Source organism: Schistocerca nitens, chromosome 8 (assembly GCF_023898315.1).
Source record: "Schistocerca nitens isolate TAMUIC-IGC-003100 chromosome 8, iqSchNite1.1, whole genome shotgun sequence".
NCBI lineage: Eukaryota > Metazoa > Arthropoda > Insecta > Orthoptera > Acrididae > Schistocerca > Schistocerca nitens.
This window is the reverse complement of record NC_064621.1, coordinates 500,751,773-500,773,199: the sequence shown is the minus strand read 5'-3', so window position 1 is coordinate 500,773,199 and position 21,427 is coordinate 500,751,773. Positions and strand designations below refer to the sequence as shown.

General features: G+C 41.2%; 1 protein-coding gene across 2 annotated transcripts in view; it reads right to left on the bottom strand.

Annotated features, from left to right (window-relative positions):
• The window catches only part of LOC126199717 (heat shock protein Hsp-12.2), a 105,451-nt gene that overhangs the window by 44,640 nt on the left and 39,384 nt on the right, over nucleotides 1-21,427 (bottom strand). The window contains exon 2 of one of the 2 annotated variants that reach the window (XM_049936645.1): nucleotides 3,765-3,851. The exons of the other annotated variant lie outside the window; for it this stretch is intronic. Within the exon in view, the coding sequence (XP_049792602.1) occupies nucleotides 3,765-3,851 (87 nt within the window). The remainder of the gene's footprint in view (nucleotides 1-3,764; nucleotides 3,852-21,427) is intronic. 2 annotated transcript variants of the gene reach the window in all.

Below are 21,427 nucleotides of genomic sequence, written 5' to 3'. Positions count from 1 at the left end.
GCAAGCACCGAACATTAGATCATACCGTAGTCGATATGAGTTTGTTCCAGTGAACCGTAACTTTTTATTATTATTTACGTTGAGTACCGCGTAGGCAGCAAGTGTCAAGTGACGTTATAGGGATTTGTAGGAGGATTTGAGAGAGAAAAAAAAATGCGTAATTGACTGTAGCGATCCGCGACGAAAATCTGCAACCGGCGGCCCACTTTCAGTTTCTGGGAAGAACGCCCACTCTCCAAGTGGATGCAGACTTCAGGCCTTGACGCACGTTGTCGGCAAGCTGAAAGTATTCGTGGTGAGCGTTAAGATTGGAAGCGGTGAGCGTATTTGCTTTGCTTGGCTGAAGTCAGCGGGCACCGTGTCACAACATCCCGTTAGGTGTCTGACGTGATCATATGATCCAGAAGGGGAAACAAAGGCCAGCAAACAGTTTAGATAACGTCCAAGACAAATCCTGTGAACTCAGTCGTGAGTCATTCCTGTTCTGCTCACTGAATCACAATATGTCACTCTACAGAAACGAAATTTATCGCTTGTATGCAAGTCTATCGTTAATACTCGTTCGTCTTCCAGAGGACAAGGACAGAAAATCTCCTCTCAACGCTTTGTGTTGTATTACAATCTCCTGGTTTTATTGCAGTGCGTTGCTCAAGTTCTTTAATGTTAATTGTGTGTACCACGCTAAAATTTGCGTTCGCAAACAAAATTAACGGTCATAATGTAAAGATTTATACGTTCAGGATTCGAGTAATGAAAGCAGAGACTTTAGGGAAACAATTTTGTTTTAAAAAGATGGAAACCAAGGTAGCAATGATAAAATCCTTTTAATTCTAGTATGTATATGAAGGAAAAAGAGAGTGTAAAGTGATTCAGAATGGAAACAATGATGCAAAGATACAGATAAATCTAAAACTAGTAGAAAAACTAGCCCTTTTGGCCGAAAGTAAGGATAACTTACAACTTCTGAATGAGATACAGAAGATATTTAGCATAGACTGTAGACAAAGTTAACGAAATAATAATACTGCAGCAAACATTTTTCATCATTTACCCGGTGATGTAAAATGTCTGACACACAGAAAAGTGAAGTAAAATTTGAAAACGAACTGATAAAATTTCTCCTTGACAGTCTTTCTGTTCCCTATCAGAATTTATATTATTGTAATGTGTAAAGGTTGGTGGATAGGAGTTACTAACTCACATCTACATATTAAAAAAACTTATAAATGTACAGTAGGTAGCCATATTCACAAATTAATTTGCGATGGAACGTAAAATGACTCGTTCCACATCATTACGATTTATCGTGCAAAATGATCCATGGAACACGAAAGTAGCTAAGTAACTAAGATGAAAAATAAACAGTAGCAATAGGCAGGAGAATAATGATACGCTAAGCATAAAATATGATGAAAGAACATCTACATCTAATAGGGATTTGAACTATTATCGTTATGACATTTTGATACAGTTTCAGAGCTAGAAACTTTTTCCAGTTTCATAAAGTGTCCACATCCGTTGTCAAAGAACAAAGCGATTTTCGAAACAAGACCTTTTCCTAAGTAGACTATATAATGGTGATATACTGTTTTTTCTCCTTATTTGTTCGCCCTTTTCCTTTGTTGGGGGCCCTTTTTCTACCGGCTCACAGTTGCCTGATATCAGTTTGTTATAATAATGCTTCCGTATCAGCTGCTTAGAGTGGACATGTGAATACTACTGACTAGCTGGACACTCACGGATCAACAGTAGTTACTTTTTTTATTAGAGTTTATGTTGTGAAGAGTAAATCTCACAACCAGTTTCAAACTGTGAATGTCTTAACCTCTTATCGACTTAAAAATCATCAGTTTTATATTGCCACATAGTTCACAGCTGCTTTAAGTTCAGCTAATAAGAATGCAGATACGTATACACTGTGCTCCTCTCCTGACCTCCAGCGTTTAACTATGAACACTTACTATTTAACGCATTCAAGCACGTGTATTTGTTTGTAGAAGCTAGATTTTATAATTTAGTTTCCTAATATTTTACTATCTTTCTTTTTAAACATATGATCTGATGACAGCTTGCTAAAAAGTTAAAACCTGTAATGATCCCGTTTATGTAACTTAAGGCTGAAACTAGAAAAAGGAAAGACAATGAATTTGCATACACGGGGACGGCGGTCGAAATCCGCTTCCGCTAACCCTAATTTAAGTTTTCCACGATTTCTCTAACTCAAGTAAAGCAAATGACGGGACGATTTCTTATGAAAGTACGCGGTTTCTTTCCTTTCTCATCGTACTCTAATCCCAGGGTGTGTTTCGCCCCTACTTACCTCGTCGACGATAGGTTCAAATGGTTCAAATGGCTCTGAGCACTATGCGACTCAACTTCTGAGGTCATTAGTCGCCTAGAACTTAGAACTAATTAAACCTAACTAACCTAAGGACATCACACACATCCATGCCCGAGGCAGGATTCGAACCTGCGACCGTAGCAGTCCCGCAGTTCCGGACTGCGCGCCTAGAACCACTAGACCACCGCGGCCGGCCATCATATGGTGGTTTAAGTGCCACACACTTCTGTGTTAGTGGTATGCTGACCATCAGGTAACTTAGTGCAAGAAACTAAGGAAAATAAAACGTCGGTATCCTAGTAATATCACCACAATCATCCTCGCATCAAAAAATAAATGTGAACTTTTTACAAGATTCAAAACTTTATATAAAAACACAAGCTTTTTTGCGCTCCATACGTATAAAATAATGAAATGACCATGTGGCACTGATGGCAGGGAGGCCCCATCTGGGGAAGTTCGGCCGCCGGGTAGCAAGACTTATTTCAGGTGAAGCCACTGGGCGACTTGCGCGTCGGTGATGATGAAATGATGAGGAGGACAACACAACGCCCAGTCCCCGAGTGGAGAAAATTTCCAGTCCGGCCGGTAATCGAACCCGAGTCCGGTGCATGGTAGGCAAGCACGTTACCACTTAGCTAAGCTGGCAGACTTCCATATGTATAAGGGCCGGTCAAAAGAAAACAAGACACATGGAAAGAAGTAGGTTAACTGTTTTTAATCTCAAAAAACTGTAATACATTTATCCCAAGATATACAAGATATGCCGTGTTACGTATACTGGCCAGTATCTGCGGATTGTACTGTTACACTGATGTTAATAACTTCTCGGCTTGATATTTTCTAACGATTTTTAATTTTGAAGAATATGTAGATGCGTGTTAATTTTGGAGGGGTCCTTTTTTTTTACTGAAAAAATTTCTTACATGCATGTTAAATAAAATATAAGCTACGAATGTATATCAGATAACTTTGGTTGTACTTCTATCGTAACGTCCCTGTCAGTGACGGCAATTTGGGTAGGGTGCTTAAATTAACTAACGGCACATTTATAACTCTGAAACGAAGGATTTTCGGACCTATGTTTATATGAACTTTTTTTCTTATTTTGGTGCAAGGAAGGTTCCTTGCGCAAAAGTTTGTAAAAGCATTTTTGAAACAGACTGTACACTGACTGCCTATTTTGAGCTACTGTGCAGAAATGGTAAACATTTGCATATCCAAGCATGTAGTACATGTCATCACACTGTGACGTAGGTTGCATTCCGCCTTCAAGGTGTTGCAGTTTTAGTGGCCAGCGGTGTGACCAGAAGTACGGCCGTGTGCACCAATACGCCGAATCACAGTGTGCACTGTGCCACAGTTAAGATGTAAAAAGCAGAGGAGAGTTAGGTAAGAGAGGTGAAGCGAGAAGCGGGCGTACCTCTTGAAGTTGGAGGAGGAGAAGAAGTCGGCTGGTGGCTCCCCCCAGGCAGTGCTGCTGCTGGTCGTCTTGGTCTCCGAGTGCTGGCTGCAAGGTTAGTCGGGTTAGTGTGTGAGAGAGAGACTGTGTGCTGTGGAGGCGCCCCAACACCGGGCAGCAGCATGCTACGAGGGCGAAACACACCGCTCACCAGGCGTACGGTGACCGGCTGCCGTTACACGAATGGAGAAGCTCCAAGTGAGCTATTGACAGAAAGTTTTACCGGATAAACTGATGTATTATTCTCTTATGCAAGCCAAGGATAAGAAAGATCGAAACGTGTCGCGCGTAGAGAACCTAAGCCAAACACTACGTTAGGTGCAATCCCAGCTGACAATATCGACCACTTGCGCATTAGTTCAAATATAGCCTACCATAATTCTCTTAACTGCCTAGGCCTGAAGTTCCTTTTGTGGTTATCCGCGTCCCCTTCCTTTCCGTTTTCAATCACCAATCTCCTCTTCTTAACCAGCCTCTCTCCAAAATAAATATTAAGATACAGGTGGAGAGGCGTTTTTCTGTACGTACACGCGAAGAAGGCACTCGGCGACTTCGCTCAAGGGAGTCAGAGAATCGAAAGAAGTGGATTGACATCGACCAACTACTTTCTGACCGTAGTCAACTGCTAACTAGCGGATTACTCTGTGTTTAATGCCTATATCAAAGATATAAGAAGTGACAAATGGAATTAGCGATCGCTCAAACGTTTTGTGTTTGATATAGTCTTATCAATGAGCGATTAGAAGCGTTGAAAACGTTGTTGTCCGCTAGCTAAGGTTGGCAGCCAATGGTAAGCCCTCAATAGTGGTCAGTGCCAATGGGCTTCTATCCATTCAACTACTGCAATGAGTCATCTGCCAGTGAGTCTATTTAGAGCGCGCATATAGTATGTCTTACATTCTTAATCGTCTCTTGTGCGCCGAATAGAGTTGCATTAGTCTATTTGCACAATATTATAATTTGAAAAGGGTAGACCAAGAGGCTTAGCTACTTATTTTATTTTATTTTAGTTAAGTGATTCTTTCGGAATCACTTTTACATTAAGACACCAAATTATTTGTACATTTACTTTCAAGACAGGTATGTCCGCGATGCTGAATTGCTTCAATCAAGCAAACGTGTCACGAAGCATCTGTATACGTTACTGAGGCAGAACCTACGAATCTCTTATATGAATCACAGCAACACTGCGCCCTTTCCTTCTGAAATGAAGCTTACTTTTGCGGTCAGATACTATTTAAAAGTGCAGCAGATTTTGTGCTCAGGGCTGCCACACTTTGAAAAGATAAGATATTCAGCCCCCTGTCACTTCATGTAAATAAGGGACCATCAGCCACTTAAATTGTACCTAATGTCATAGATGAGCATATGCGCTCTGGGCTTTGATCACTATTTCGGTATATGGGGACCCCGTTAGCTCACCAGACACTGTTACTCATGGTACCGCTGGAGGGTAATATGTTATTTTATGTTTGACGTCCGCTACTTTGCGAAAAAACCCATTCTCTTTTCTCAGTCAGAACATGACTTGATTTTATTGCACCTGATGATGCAATTAAAATGCCGCGAGTCCAGTCGCGCCTTTAAATAAAGGACTTACAGCTAAAGCGGCCTTATCTTATCAAAATGCAACTATTTAAAATCTCAGTGTTGCGTGATTAGATATAAAGTGCAATTTTTTCCATCTTATATGGTTCAGACACACCTCCATATTTTTCCTGAAATCTAGCGCTTAGAACATTCTAAAAATAACTCGTCAGAACATGCTTGCGTGACCCAGAAACATATTAAAATTGGAGATCAGTTGAAACAAATACTAGGAGAAGCTCAGATAACACAAAAGGACTCAGATATGCATCTACAGTAGTAAGAAGCTAGCGGTAAATAGCATTCCGGTTTCAAAGTAAGACAAATAAAAGCCTTCTGATTACAGAGTCGGTGTGTTTCGCCCATTGGATACAAGATGCTGAAAATTTGAAAACACATTAGTTCACAGCAAACCATCGTGCATCAAAGCATTAGAAGTGTAGTAAGATAATATAAGTGCTAACTACAACATCCAGAAGTCAATGGAATTTGTGTTGAATATTCAGTGAGCCGTCAGAGACATTCTCTTTTCTGTTACATCACATTCACGTTTGCCACGTCAAACATCTGCGCCATAGATAGCAAAGATTGATAATAACTTCTTTTTCCTATACCTGTAAACGTTGGTGATTTTACAGACAAATGGTTGAAAAATTGACTCTTAAAATGAAGATTGCATATTTCGAATTTCAACATGGAAGAATGAGTTGCTCAGTTTCATTCACAGGAATACACTTATTTATCGTAGTAGTTTCTAAAGTGACAATGTAATTTTATCCGTACTTGCGGTTTTTACAAATCTCATGACTTAAGCAAATTAATAAAATGACTGATGAGCAAGAACTGAAGTCAGTCAGCTACAAGAACATGTATTTCTTCTTTAGATGACGTGCATTCTTCGTTGTACTACTGCAATTCCATGATTCAGGTCCTTTGAACGAAAACTGGACGCATGGAGGAGACGATTCTGTTCGAGATATTAATGTTAAAATGCAAAGCTGCACCGTTATTTGGAGTACTTTTGAAACTGTAGGCTTCCCTATAATTACCTGGATAATTCGATTCGAAGACCGGAGGAATGCAAGAACGTACTGACTCCAATACGGGCACGGTTAGCAATACACTATGGTGTTCAAAGCAACCTTTGGGTTGCTGACGGTTTTACTTATTGACGCACCTTCGTATGAAGACAAAGATCCGTTATCAAAACATTTCTACTCCCACATCTACACAGATACTCCGCAAGCACTGTACGGCGCGTGGCGGAGGGTTTCCTGTACCACTACTAGCCATTTCCTTTCCTGTTGAAGTTGAACTAGCAGAGAGAGAGAGAGAGAGAGAGAGAGAGAGAGGGAGAGAGAGAGGGCAAAACGACTGTCCATATGCCCCCGCGTGAGCCCTTATTTCTCGTATCTTATCTTCGTGGTCCCTACGCGAAATGTATGTTGGCGACATTAGGATCGTTCTGCAGTCAGTTTCAAATACCGGTTTCTGTAATCTGACCTGGTACGGATCCCAAACACTTGAAGCAGTACTCAAGAATAGGTCGCACTAGCGTCCTATATGCGGCCTCCTTTACAGACGAACCAATCTTTCCAAGAATTCGCCCAATAAACCGAAGTCGACCATATGCCTTCCTTACAACAACCCTCACATGCTCGTCCCATTTTATATCGCTTTGCAACATTACGCCCAGATATTTAAACAACGTGACTGTGTCAATCAGTACACTGCTGATGCTGCATCCGAACATTAAAAGTTTGTTTTTCCTATTCATCAGCATTAACTTACATTCCCCGCATTTGGAGCTAGCTGCCATTTATTACACCAACCAGAAATTTTGTCTAAGGCATCTGATATCTCCGTAGAGTCATACAACTTCGGCACCTTACCGTGCACCACAGCTTCATCAGTAAACAACCGCAGACTGCTGCCACCCCGTCCGCCAAATTATTTATGTACAACAGCGGTCCTATCACACGTCGCTGGAGCACTCCTGACGATATCCTTGTCCATTTCTGGGGTTGAATCAAATGTATTCGAATATTTTAACAAGGTGCTGCCCCAAATCTCCTAAATATTGGAAGATAATCATAATTTACCGTCAAGAACTGCTGACAAAATTTCTTTATTTAACAACCAATTTCGGTTCATAGACTAACAGGTTCATAAAAACACTCCCAACACCATATTATGCGATAAAGTCAATAGCATCAAATAATAAAATGCATGCACTGGTCACTGTTAAACAATAATAAAAATTACATTTTCAGTCATAAAAATGTGCCGAAGTGCGCACTCATTCGTATCATATTAACAGTCAGCGTTAACATTACGAAGTGTGGTATTCTAATATTAATCCTGACTGCTAATACAACATGAATGAGAGCAACGTTTGGCAAACTTTTATGATTTACGATGTAATTTTTATTAGTTTGACGCCATTGGTTTTATCTCCCAGTATGAAGTTGTGAATCTTTTTATGTACCTGATCATGGTGTGTGGGTCGAAACTGATTGTTCTTGGAAAGAAATTTTGTGAGAACGTCTTGAAGGTAATTCATAACGTTCTTCAAGAATTCGAGTATTTTCCCACCTGATCACATACTTTCACACAAGTAGAAATGCAAACTACGTTTTAAATTACCAGCATTTACTATGGAACTGATATGTCGATTTTGTACAATAAGCTAAAGTGTGAATATAAGAAGACTGAAGTTGACACATTTTTACAAGCTGTCAAAGTAACAATAGCATCGAGAAGTTTACATATCTAGCTACACTTTCGCTTGTATCAAGGTCATCTGCTAAGGCGTTTGAGGCAATTTTTCAGTTACTAAAAATGGTTCAAATGGCTCTGAGCACTATGGGACTTAACTTCTGAGGTCATCAGTCCCCTAGAATTTAGTACTACTTAAACCTAACCACCCTAAGGACATCACACACAGCCATGCCCGATGCAGGATTCGAACATGCGATCGTAGCAGTCGCGCGGTTCCAGACTGTAGCGCCCAGAACCGCTCGGCCACTCCGGTCGGCTTTTTCAGTTACTACGTGTGCTCATGAGAAGCGTCCATACCTCACTCTGTAACAAAGACAAAAGCTCCAGTGTGTACCTCTGGTAGACTTTTCAGTTATTCTTATTTAATTATCTCTGTGCATAAGATGCCAATATTTAGAGTCTGAAAAACGGCAAGTAGCGATTGTTTAGGATATTATTTTAAACTTCAGTTTGCCTTAACTGGTTGGGAGAGCTCGCTCTAAGGTTGGGAAAAGACGAGGATGCAGCATTTCTAAGAGGACTCTGCCCATTATAGGACTGCGTAACATAACTTTCACGTTAACGATACTACGTATACGGGATTGGTTATTTTTTAATCCGCAGCATGTGATGCCAAGCCCTTTCCGAAGCATTGGGGGCCTTAATGTTGACAGCACGAATGGGATTCGGGTGTTCTATCACAGTGGTAGCTAACCTACACGGTGGGCGGTAGGTGGCAAGGGTTTTAAAGGCATTTTCATTAGGCTTTCGTAAAATTATGACATAAAACTATACGGTACGTACTTATTAATGTATGATTTAATTTGCTCTAATTCTGCTTTATGAATTGTATAAAATGAAGTTACTTTTTGTAAATTACCATTAGTGCGGAACCAGTAGGTGGTTAGAAAATTTTACTACTGACAGAGATACAAAAGTGATCGGTAGGTCGAAAAGGTAGAGCCTCCCTTTCCTACCAGATAAAACGGAAGCAATCTGGCGAGAATGGGGTGGCTGAGAATTGTCGGCTCTCCAGACGAATATGTTTCACTGTACCTAGCGACGTTTGAACCTGAGAATCGGTCTTCAGAGCTGTGCTCTCAGTAGTTTTCCTATCACGGCGTCTAATGCCACCAAATAATTTATTGGTGGTATTTTAGTGTTAGCGCAAACACAAATAGTGAAGGCGGCTGTGTAATACGCAAGAGCGCCATTGCTTACTACCAGAGATTAGAGGCGGCTCCACGTGTTGCGCTTTCACTGGGCGACTTGTGTGTGGGAGGACGTTTACGTTCGTCTTGCGAAATGAGCGCTAACCGCTGCTACGGATGACGTAATGACGGCTGTAGCCAGCCTGCTAGTGCGTGACTGCCTCCGCTTTACAGCTCGACCTGCGGCCGACAACAGCCTTCCGCCTCGAAAATGCGAGAGCAGTTTGTTCTTGCAGCACTTGCCTCGTAGCTAAACACGCGACTGCTTCAGGTTTTCACCTCCGCTGTAGTACGTTTTATAAGTTTAGTTAATCATAAGGAAAATCAGGTTCCACGACCCGTCTACATCTACATCTACATCCATACTCCGCAAGCCACCTGACGGTGTGTGGCGGAGGGTACCTTGAATACCTCTATCGGTTCTGCCTTCTTTTCCCTCGTATTGTTCGTGGAAAGAAAGACTGTCGGTATGCCTCGGTGTGGGCTCTAATCTCTCTGTTTTATCCTCATGGTCTCTTCGCGAGACATACGTAGGTGGGAGCAATATATTGCTTGAATCCTCGGTCAAGGTATGTTCTCGAAACTTCAACAAAAGCCCGTACCGAGCTACCGAGCGTCTCTCTTGCAGGGTCTTCCACTGGAGTTTATCATCTCCGTAACGCTTTCGCGATTACTAAATGATCCTGTAACGAAACGCGCTGCTCTCCCTTGTACCTTCTTTCTTTCTTCTATCAACCCTATCTGGTACGGATCCCACACCGGTGAGCAGTATTCAAGCAGTGGGCGAACAAGTGTACTGTAACCTACTTCCTTTGTTTTCGGACTGCATTTCCTTAGGATTCTTCCAATGAATCTCGACGACGACGTTGTTAATGACGGTTTTATGGAAGCCGAGTCCCATTTACAGGAAGCGTGCCTTATTCGACTTAGGGAATCCACGGGAAAAGTAAATCAGGTCGCCGGACTGAACCGTTGTCCACACGAATGCGACTCTAGTATGTTTAGCATTACGCCACAACACTCGTTAAAAATAACTGAAAATGTGGCACCTTCAAAACAACTACGAGAAAATATTAGTAGATACTAATGAACGTGACTGTATCTTGTATCTTAGTTCCATGACTGGAATCGATTGTCTAACATCTAAGACGAAGTTAATTGCTTTTTGACCAAAACACAAGCGCAGATAGCTGTTTTGCGTTCGCTCATTACACAAATTTTCACAAATTAAGAAAATGTAACCTTTAACTCGGCTGAAACAAATCTATGAAGCAGTTCAGTTGCCCTTGGATTTGAATCGATTCCATTAACACTATGTAGACTAGATTCTGAACCCTGCGCACGAACTGGAATTATTCACACAGATATCGTGCCTGCAATACGTAAGATTTTCGTTTTTACACAATTGTGCAACATTCATCATCCACAGTTGACCGCCTAGAGACACTCTTGTTTCGGGATTATGTATAATCTCTCCTTCCTAATTACTAGAATAGTTGGTTTACAGTTCTGAGGAGGGCGAGGATATGTCACCTAAATTGCTAATGATTAACGATGTAACAACACACTACGGTAGTTTTCCTAGTACCTTTGTTCAGTTAAGCTAATATCAGCGTTACCTATACGTTGAATGTGTTACAATCCTATCGGAAGTTACCTCATAACGATCACTTTCTTTACATATATATACATCAAATATAGCTTCAATAATTCGTCCAACTTGCGTAAAAAATGTTTCCGTTATTCACAAACAATTTTCGCATTTATCGATAATAACAGGAAGCTATTGCCTTTGATCTTGATGAAAAACATTCTATCGAGTAGAAAATAACAACAATAATATTTTACGCTTGTGCACTTAAACTGTACTTCATCAAAAGTAATTGCTTTGATAAAATAAAAGCGCAGGAGTTACGCGATCAGCTAATGGTTATTACTTATACATTGCAATTTATGTTCTTTAAGGATACAAAATACGCAATGAACTAACACTGAATGATGTGCGATTCTAATTATGTATAAAACTAACAACCAAACGAAAAACTACGACAAGTCTTCTGCTCCCAGTTTCTCTTACACATTCATTTATGTGTCTTTCCCTACTAATGCTAGCAGTACTAATGGTAATCCTATCATTTACTACGTCATTTATGTAAAGTACCAATACTACTAAACCGTAATTCCAGTAGAGCACAACTCATAGCAGAATAGATGCACAAGGAAGAGTTTTGTATGTTTGTCAACGCACGTCTGCTGCTTGCTTCTTATTTATGGCAGTGCCTAATGGCATATTAACTTCCTATAAACTTGATGATGTGATAGTGTGGTTCCGAAACTAGTTATGTTAAATAGTATATTTTCGACAATTGGCACGTAGATCTTCAGTATTGATCTGTCATACATCTGTACGGTAGCTACACAGCATTCGGATGAGAGTAGCCTTGAATTTAATTATTATTACCGAGCAAGGTGACGCAGTGATGAGAAACTCTCAAGGACGACGGTTCAAATCTCCGTCCGGGCATCCAGATTCACCCCAAGAAACCCGAAAACCCAAACAAGAATGTCATGATAATTTAAAGTAGGGAACAGTGTTTGACAATAATATAACACCTTAAAGTTTTGATGAACACCGATTTCAATAATTACTGAGTATGTCACGATATAAATGTAGAAAGAAAGAAAGGTTATTTTTAATTAGCTATCAAACATCTCACTAATAACTGCAAATCAGTACGACGAAAGTTAAGTCCAAAGTAATATGTCGGTCAGAGATAACATTTGTTGTGAAAGAGAGTTGTAAACGCAGCGAAAAGGAAATTCAGTGCGTCTACAATGCTCGATCATGGAAATGTTAGTCGCTTGCTAGCTTGTTTGCTATCACGCCGTGAGAGAGCACCGTTTGTTATAGTACTACAAACGGAACGCTATGAGATTGTTTCTATTCAAAAAAAGTACTATTGCGTGATAGAGATGCGCGGACTTTGTTCTCAGTTATTCTGATTTGAGAACTTGAAGTGATATTCTAATAGTGTACGACGAGTTAATGAACTTTAATTATTGGAGATATTATTGTTGGACTCAACCTTCATCAAAGTGAACAGTTGCAACGAAGAATGGACATAGTATCGAAGACTGCAATACCTGATTAGCCTTCAGTAGGAAACGTTAATACGACCACACGAAGATAATACAAATACGCCGATTGTAAAAGTTGTAATTGTCACGATCACCGAACTGAAAAGAATCGTAATTGATCTGATCTATCGCTGTGCGTGTGGTATGATGATTATAAACTAATTGCTAAGAAGGAACAATAAAAACTGTTCGTCGTTAATGGAAATTTCACGTGTTGGCTCCATCATTAATTGAACTGTGTGATAGTTGATGATCAAAATTAATTAACTGTGAACATTTTAATTGAAAGAGTGACTTGATGAACATTGAGCATTGAAAGGAGTGTTTTGCCGAAATAATATTACGAGGCACGAAAGCAAGATAGCATTATAGATTATCTCTGGATTTGCGTCGTGCCATAGTAAACAATTCTGCCTAGCAACGTAACAACAACTACTGATACTGAACCGCAAATTAATTTTTCCTCGCTTCAGTGGTGTGAAACGACGCCGGTGATGAATGATTCACTCAATACTGCAATAACTAACTAACCGGGCATAGCAAATCATCATCAAAACCATAACAGACAATTAAAATCAGCAGTTCGCATCGCTGAGAAGACTGTGCGGACTCGCAAACGAACTTTCATACATTACGCGAGGAACAATTTTCTTTAGAGATTTTCGGGTGCTGTTCCACGTCACCCGACGGGGACAACCATCACTGCACGTCGCGTCTCCATTCCACCGACCGAGCTGTAGCAGTAGCGGCTCAACATCAACAGCGACAACAAAAGGGGAGAGGGGACGTCACACAGCGAAAATATAAATTTCACAACTGTGCTACTGCGATGATGGTGATGATTAAAAATAGAGATACCACAGAGGACAGGCATAGTGAGCAAGAAAGAGAGTGAAGACAAAAATTAATGTAGATCATTTCTTTTTATTATTGTTCTTCGTATACTATCAAAATATAGACAAGCAATAAACTGCCTAAGTTTAAAATAGGTATAATGCTAACGTTTTAGGCAGGTACTTAATGTCAAAACAGATTAGTCAGGATATGTTAAAAATAAATTTTTTTCAAGGAGACTCTTAAGGGGCGGAATTGGTCAAAAAGTGACATTTTCGGATTATTATCTCTTATTAATATTTGATCCATCCTGAATAATTTGATGCATTATTTGTCGAAAAATTCCAATTGGAAGTGTAGTTTTTATCATTTCAAAGTTAATAGTGCGTGTGTAAAATTATCCGGTCGTTCTGCACTGACTTGCCCAAGTATCTCTATCTCTTGAACTATTCAATCTAGAAGGCTGTGGTTTTCAGCCATTTATTCTTTGAAATCATGTTAATGTTCGTGTTAAGAGGTTAGATGCACTGTGCAAACAGAAATGGCGCTATAGCACATGCATTTTGTTTATTTACTTTGTGGTTGTCGTGTTTCATAAGTTACTGTCATCAGTGTAAATCAGTTGATGAAACAAGTGAAAGCCATAAAACAAATTGTGCTAAGAATTATGAGGGAACTAGTGGGGGTATGGAGGCTACTGCAGTTGTTTCTATGTTCAGACGTTCACAACAGGAGAGAGGTGTGTGTTACACTGAGTACTTGGGGGATGGTGATTCAAAAGGTTACATATCAGTAGTGGAAAGCCAACCTTACGGTAATAACCAGATTGTTAAGATTGAATGTGTGGGCCACGTTCAAAAATGGATGGGAACACGTCTCCGAAAACTGAAGCAGACAAAAGGAAAAGAGAAGTTATCACATGGAAAGACTCTAAATGGTGAAGGAAGACTTACAGACAAAAACACTGATGAACTCCAACATTATTATGGAATGGCAATAAGAAACAATACACATGACCTACAAGGGATAAAACGAGCAGTGTGGGCTACATTCTTCCACAAATCTTTCACTGATGATGGACCTATACATGGTCTTTGTCCACCTGGTGCTGATTCATGGTGCAAGTTGCGCAAAGCTCAGGCAGCGGGTAGCGAGGAACAATTTAGGCACAAAAATAGCATACCATCTGCAGTGATGGAAGCTATTAAACCAATACACAGAGAATTAGCTACTCCTGACCTTCTTTCCAAATGTCTCCATGGTCGAACACAAAACACGAATGAGCCTTTCAATAATGTAATTTGGACCCGCATACCAAAAAATGTCTTTGTAGGAAGGAAAACTCTACACTTGGGTGTCTGAGATGCTGTGATAACGTTTAATGATGGTATAATGGGGAGGGTTGGGGTACTAGAGGAACTTGGTATCACTCCAGGTGCCAACACACTGCAAGCCTTTCAGCGAATGGATCGACTTAGGATAATGAAAGCCCAGCATGCAGCAGAGGAAATGACTAAAGAAGCAAGAGGCAGGAAAAGAAGGAAGCTTTTAGGTTTGCAGGGTGGTCAAGAACAGGAACCAGATAATGCTGATTATGGACCTGGCTGTTTCTACAAGCTGGCGTGCCTCCCTGTGTAAGTTAATATCAAATAAAATGTTTGAACTTGATTTGCCGAAAATGACATTTTTAAAATTATTTGACCCATTATCTCAGGAACTATTACAGATACATATCTGTAATTTTACACTATGTTGCCACTTGGTATACGGCAGCTACTGAACCTCCTAAAACATGTCTGCCTCTAACGGTTTTTTACTTACGGAAGAAAAAGTGGATTTTTAAAAGAAAATATTGAACAACATTTTTAAAAAATCGTAACTAGCTAATTATTTCTCTGTACATTTTGATTCTGGTTCAGTAATCAGAAAAGGAGTGATACTATACATCCCAAAAATTTCAGATCTCTGTCACAGGTTTTGAGATAATGCAAATTTAACACTGTGGATATACGACGTACGCACTCCCCTTAAAAAAAGTGGGATCGTCTTATATTCAGGGTCGTCTTATGCCTGGTTAAGTCGATATTCCTTCCTGCGGCCCTTGTAATTAATTACTGTCTGAACTCACATTACCAAATACAGCATCCCGCGTGCTGTGGCCGTGAGTCAGCAGTCTATTGTAAGCTATTGCTGCAGACGGATGGCAGAGCCGCGGATCCCTCGCGGGTTTCGGCCTCAACTTTGGGAGGCGCCGCCGCCGAGTGTCGCAGGCGACGCGCCAGACGGGCGCCGCCTTTTACCTCCTTTTGGGGCGTCGGTCGCTTTCATGAGCTGGAGATGGCTGGCAAGGGAGTCTCTTTTTAAGGACAAGGCGCGAGGCGACGTAACGGGCGCGTCTGCGCAGCTCGTTAATACTCTGAAGAACGCTACCGCCGGACGTTCTTTTTTTTTTCGCACCTTGTTGCTACAACATCCTCGCCGATAGCCGCAAATGGCCTGCATTAATTTCCATTACTGAAACCTAAAGAACGCACTGGGCCGTTTCGAAATGTCTCCTATAAATTAACGCCTCGTGTCGAAGTTGTTGCTTAACCAAGAAACACGGCGAGGCGGTTCAGCGGCTAAGAAACTGGACGCGCCTTCTCGAAGAACGGGATTTCCATTTCCCTAACGTGATCTGAATTTAGATCTCTTGGATTTACAACTGTACAACTAGCCCACTTTCATTTAGTTAACGCTTTGACTACCAAATTTTTAGGTGAAAAACATTAATGTTTGGTTACTTTAATTGGAGTCGAAGTCACAATTAACGATATGAAAAAACATTTGAAGTCGGCCGAGGTGGCCGAGCGGTTCTAGGCGCTACAGTCTGGAACCGCGCGACCGCTACGGTCGCAGGTTCGAATCCTGCCTCGGGCATGGAAGTGTGTGTGATGTCCTTAGGTTAGTTAGGTTTAATTAGTTCTAAGTTCTAGGGGACTGATGACCTCAGATGTTAAGTTCCATAGTGCTCAGAGCCATTTGAACCAAATATTTGAAGAAATACTTCAGAGCCAAGTTCGCATTTAAATATTTATTTTGAATTGATGACCGGTTTCAACAGTACTTTGCTGTCGTCTGCGAATGTACAATACAACATAGACACACAATACATTAGTAAACATATTTTCTATGCCATTAGTAATAAAATACGTAAGTATAATATTTTAGATATAGGCAAATACCCCTTTTTCAAAATTATGTCATATGTTTTAACAATGGTCAAAGTTTAAACAGTTTGGAAATATAGGCTCTATCAGCAGGTAGATCATAACCAATCAGAATGTCATTAATAAAAATACTATTTACAATTATGTTGCCAAGCGACCTCCGCCGATTACATGCGACCGCACACATGCTCGACTGGTGGGCTTACAAAATATGTTTGCGAACGTGTGTCTATGTCGTATCGCAGATCCGTAGATGACACCAAGGTAGTGTTGAAACCTGTCATCAATTCAAAAAGAAGTATTTAATTCGGATCTGAAGTATTTTTTCACACATTACTATCTGCAGGTAGTTTCCTGACCAGAATATCTATAATAAAAAAATATGGAAAAAATATTTCCCGCTTTTACATAGGTAGGCTTACCATATTTTTTGGGTCCGACCAGGTCTCATTACCATTTTTTGGGTTGAGCCGAGGACATATTTTTGAAACCAGTTGAAGCACTTAACTAGAACATTTATTTATTGAGTTGTATTTTTGAACAGATATGACCTTCTTTCAGAAATGGTGTTCGTGTCTGGCGTTGTGGTACGAAAATGTCGCCTCTTAGAGCAGCCAACTACAGATCACTGTTATCCCACCTTTGGTTTTTTTTTTTAAATTCCTCACATTTGTTGAAGTAATCTGTAATACAACTCTTTCCTTTATGTGCGTCAGATAATTCTCCCGTATATAGCGTGCAATAAAAACGTTTATTGTTACCGTCATTCCAATACACAATTTTAACAATTGGTATCCCTTATGCACTTTAACATTAAACACAAACACTCTTTCGCCCATTGCCAAACGACGAGATGAAAAACGAATAGAGATAAAAGATCAAAAACGTGTAGACGAGTTACCTCATACACGAAAACAACAGTAACACATTTCCCCGGTTGTACTGTAAAATGCGTAAGGGAAAACTTGTGGCGGATCCGTTAGCCACGCCTCCCCATAGACGTCAGAGCTTGGTCCGTTATCGGCTGAGAGAAGCGCGGTTGTAAGAGGATGTTTATAAACGCGATGTAAAACATATAGATCTAAGAAAAAGTCCACGCCAGTCATGAAATTCTCAAACCACGGAGAGCACTAAAAAACCAGGGCTGTGTAGGCTAATCCCGTATGTATTGTAAACGTACATAAGACATACAGGAAAACAGAAACATTGTAGCAAGGTAGCTCACCAATTTTTTAATTCACATTACAAGTGTTCAATATGAGCTCCGTTTATGACGCGCAAACGTCACTGCGTGCATGAACTTCAACGACGCGAATTGTCTGGGAAGAGGCGACAGCAACCCGCTATACAAATCCGTCCATTGGGTTGCCTGTCTCCAGGCGCGAACTAATTCTACGCGACAATACGGAGCAAACGGTTTGTCTACATGTTCTGACACGCCTGTCGTTTAGTGCAACTGCGCCACGGTGCGTTTTATGAATTGAATCTTGGAGAGGTGCTCCATCAGCTGACCTGTCTCATCTTTCTGTATGTCTTTTTGTTTTCATGCAGCCGTCTTATGAAACCATGATAACCTAACTTGGGACACGTACGAGTACATCCTAATGGCACTGAAAATGACACCAGAAGCAAATCGCATGCAATGGTACATCGATATTCTGCATTTCATCGTCGAAAGTAAGTGAATATAAAGGCGAAGTGTGTAGATCTACACGTCTCGTTTCAGCCTTTTGACTCTAAATAGCATGTCCGGAATTTCTCATTATTTTCCTAGAAAACCTTCACTGTTTCAGAGTGTAAGTCATTCAGATACTTGTGTAAAACCTCGCAAGAGCGTGTCCAAGACATGGGGTTGGAGGAGCAGGAGGGGGTGGTGGGCGATGTGTGTGTGTGTGTGTGTGACGCAGCTCATATCAGTTTCGCGCTGATTGGCGAAATTGTGATGAGATTTCACGACGAATGGCCTCGAATACTCTCACTGCTAGTCAGTATCGTTCATGTTCTTGATTTCTTCAAGCTGATACTGAATGTCTACGTCTGTCTGTCTGGTATTGTAGTATGCGAGTTTGGATTACTAAGACTTTTCTCGAGTGGGGGACGGGTGCCAAGCTACCCTCCCCCTGGCCTGCTCCTAGTTGGGTACGTCCTTGACCCTTCGAGATTGCTGTGATCAGTTTTGTTGCTGTACCGTTGCGCCGGCCGGTGTGGCCGAGCGTTTCTAGGCGCTTCAGTCTGGAACCGCGCGACCGCTACGGTCGCAGGTTCGAATCTTGCCTCGGGCATGGATGTGTGTGATGTCCTTAGGTTAGTTAGGTTTAAGTAGTTTTAAGTTCTAGGGGACTGATGACCTCAGAAGTTAAATCCCATAGTGCTCAGAGCCATTCGAACCATTTGTACCGTTGCTTTAGTCACACTCATATCGTATCCATAGCCTCCCAGTAAACGCCAGACTCATTTTGAAGTCGGGAACTATTTTCGTTCCGGGTGTAAAGTTCTACTCAAAATGAACCCATTGTGAATAAACTTCGCATCACAACTGACAGTGGAAGAGAGAAGCAGAAGCTCCATAAAAAGGACCTTGTGAAATGGAGCGTCGCGCTTTCGAATATGAACAGCGCAAGCGAGAAACACTGACAAAGAGAGCGGTGTTTGCCGGCGGCGTGTGTCAGGAATCGCTGTAAGAGCTCTCAAGTGCGGCTCTCATATCCGTTGCTTTTTTCTTGTTTATTAGGGTAGACGAAACTTTCTTTCGATAATAATAACGGGGGAAAGAATCGACCACTTACGAAAACGCAGTAATGATGAACGAAATAAAATTTAAATATGAGGGGCGATCAAAGTTTCCATTGGAGGACGTGGCTGTAGCGTATATACAACGTTGCGCGACCCCTCGGCGAATATATAAGCACCGACACATATGAAAGGATAAATTTGGCATTCGTGTCTTTCCGAAGTGCGTGCGATAAATGCGGAAACGTCTAACTATGATGACTTATCACCAAATGTGTCCAAACATTCTTTTCTTGGATGCCGAACAACAAACACCGGTACACATCCAACGAATAATGAAGAATGTATATGGGGCAGCACGTCTGTCGAAAACCAACGTTGTGCGACAATGGATGCTATTGCCTCAGGATAACAAAAATCACTACATCACAAGTGGCGACACAGAAATTACGTTAACCCAAGTGGGAGAAATACTAGAACTCTCTCTATAGTCCTGAGCTCTTCCCATGCGTTTATCACGCCTTCGGTCCATTAAAAAAGGCGACGATTTTTGTCGGACGAGGATGTGGAGCAGTCATTTACGGACTTCTTCACGCAACGGGACACTATGTTTTACCAAACTTCAGCCTAGTGCGTCGGTGGCTTGATTGCCTCAATGCGATTTTGCCTGATTAGCGTACAAATTCTGAAAAGACTTCTAATAAGAACTTTTTGATAGCCCGTTCTGTTAGAAGAGCTTACCTCAGCCTCACACACACTACATCATCAAAAGAGTTCAGGCACAGTTCGTAAAGTGCTTTGTAGACGTTGTTGTTGCAACATACAGTGTGCGGATGGCCGTCAGCAGGTGGTGGAAAGAGCGGAATTGGCCTTTTGTAGAGCTCGCGGATTTCCGGTATGACTATAAAAAGCAAGTGTGGTAAGTACAACCATTCTAAACATGGCGAAGCCGCCACTTCCAATTGAACTGGGATGCGGAAATAAGGCGGAACGCTCACCAGGCAATACTGACGGTGTCGTAAACAAATTTTTTGTCTACTTATACTGCTGAACGCTCTGGCAAGTCGATTATACTTTATCACTTCACTTGCAAAATAAAACCTTGATACCCTTCAGAACACCTAATCTTATAACCATGGGGGATGTATGTAATCTGGTTTACCAAGCCGAACAGTCCAGACATACTGACAAATGGAGGACGTTATGTAATCTGAGGTCCACACAAACCATGGTTACGACACGTAAGCCGACCCTGGTAGTTTTTCGGCTGGTATGAGGGACAGTCATGAAGGTTTCATTATCACTTCGAGAAAATAAAGTTTGGGAATTCGATTTTGTTTATCTACGGGTACAAGTCAGCAGTTCTTGCACACGCTGAAACCCCACAAATCAATTTTTTTCGTATGACTAGCCTCGTAGATCCAAGGGAAGGCTACTGCGACCGTCGGTTTTATCCATTTGGTGACAGTTATGTTACGATATGACACGTCTCCAGATCCAAAATACTTTTATATTACAAAATTCTGACGAGAACTGGATCCACAGCCTCTATGCAACTATGAATGTAGTCATCTTTCATGTGCCTGTTACAAATACAAATATGAAGAATAACAGCTTTCAACTTTCAGGTTAAATGACTCCGGCTGCAGACGCCTATGTACCTAAACTATCGGTGAGGTTACGATGGATTATTCGTCTGATAGAACAGGTGTGCATTGTCCGTGCAAGAATAACTCGTACTGAATAGCTCACAGGGTAGGGATTTCGTGAAAGGGGCTGTGTGGTGTGAAAGAGGGGGGCGCGGGGGGGGGGGGGGGGAGGGGGGTACAGGAGGAGGAGGAGGAGGAGGAGGATCACATTATGGAGTGGCCTTTTTTACAAACTGCAGGGTTGCTGGAGTCTTCTGAATATCAGAGTCGCATCGAACCTCTAAAATACGCTGACTGCGTTCTCCGTGAAGAATGGGCAATCATTTTCCACACACTATTTGCCCAAAATGTTAGAAGTGTGATATCGTGGATGTGTCAGAAGAGTGAGCAATTAATAGTATTACAGTGTCATCGTCAAATTGAAGCTAATTCTCACCGTTTGCAAAGAAATTACTTATATCCATACCTTTTCAGGACTATGTATTACCTTCAAGGTCTGGTTTTTA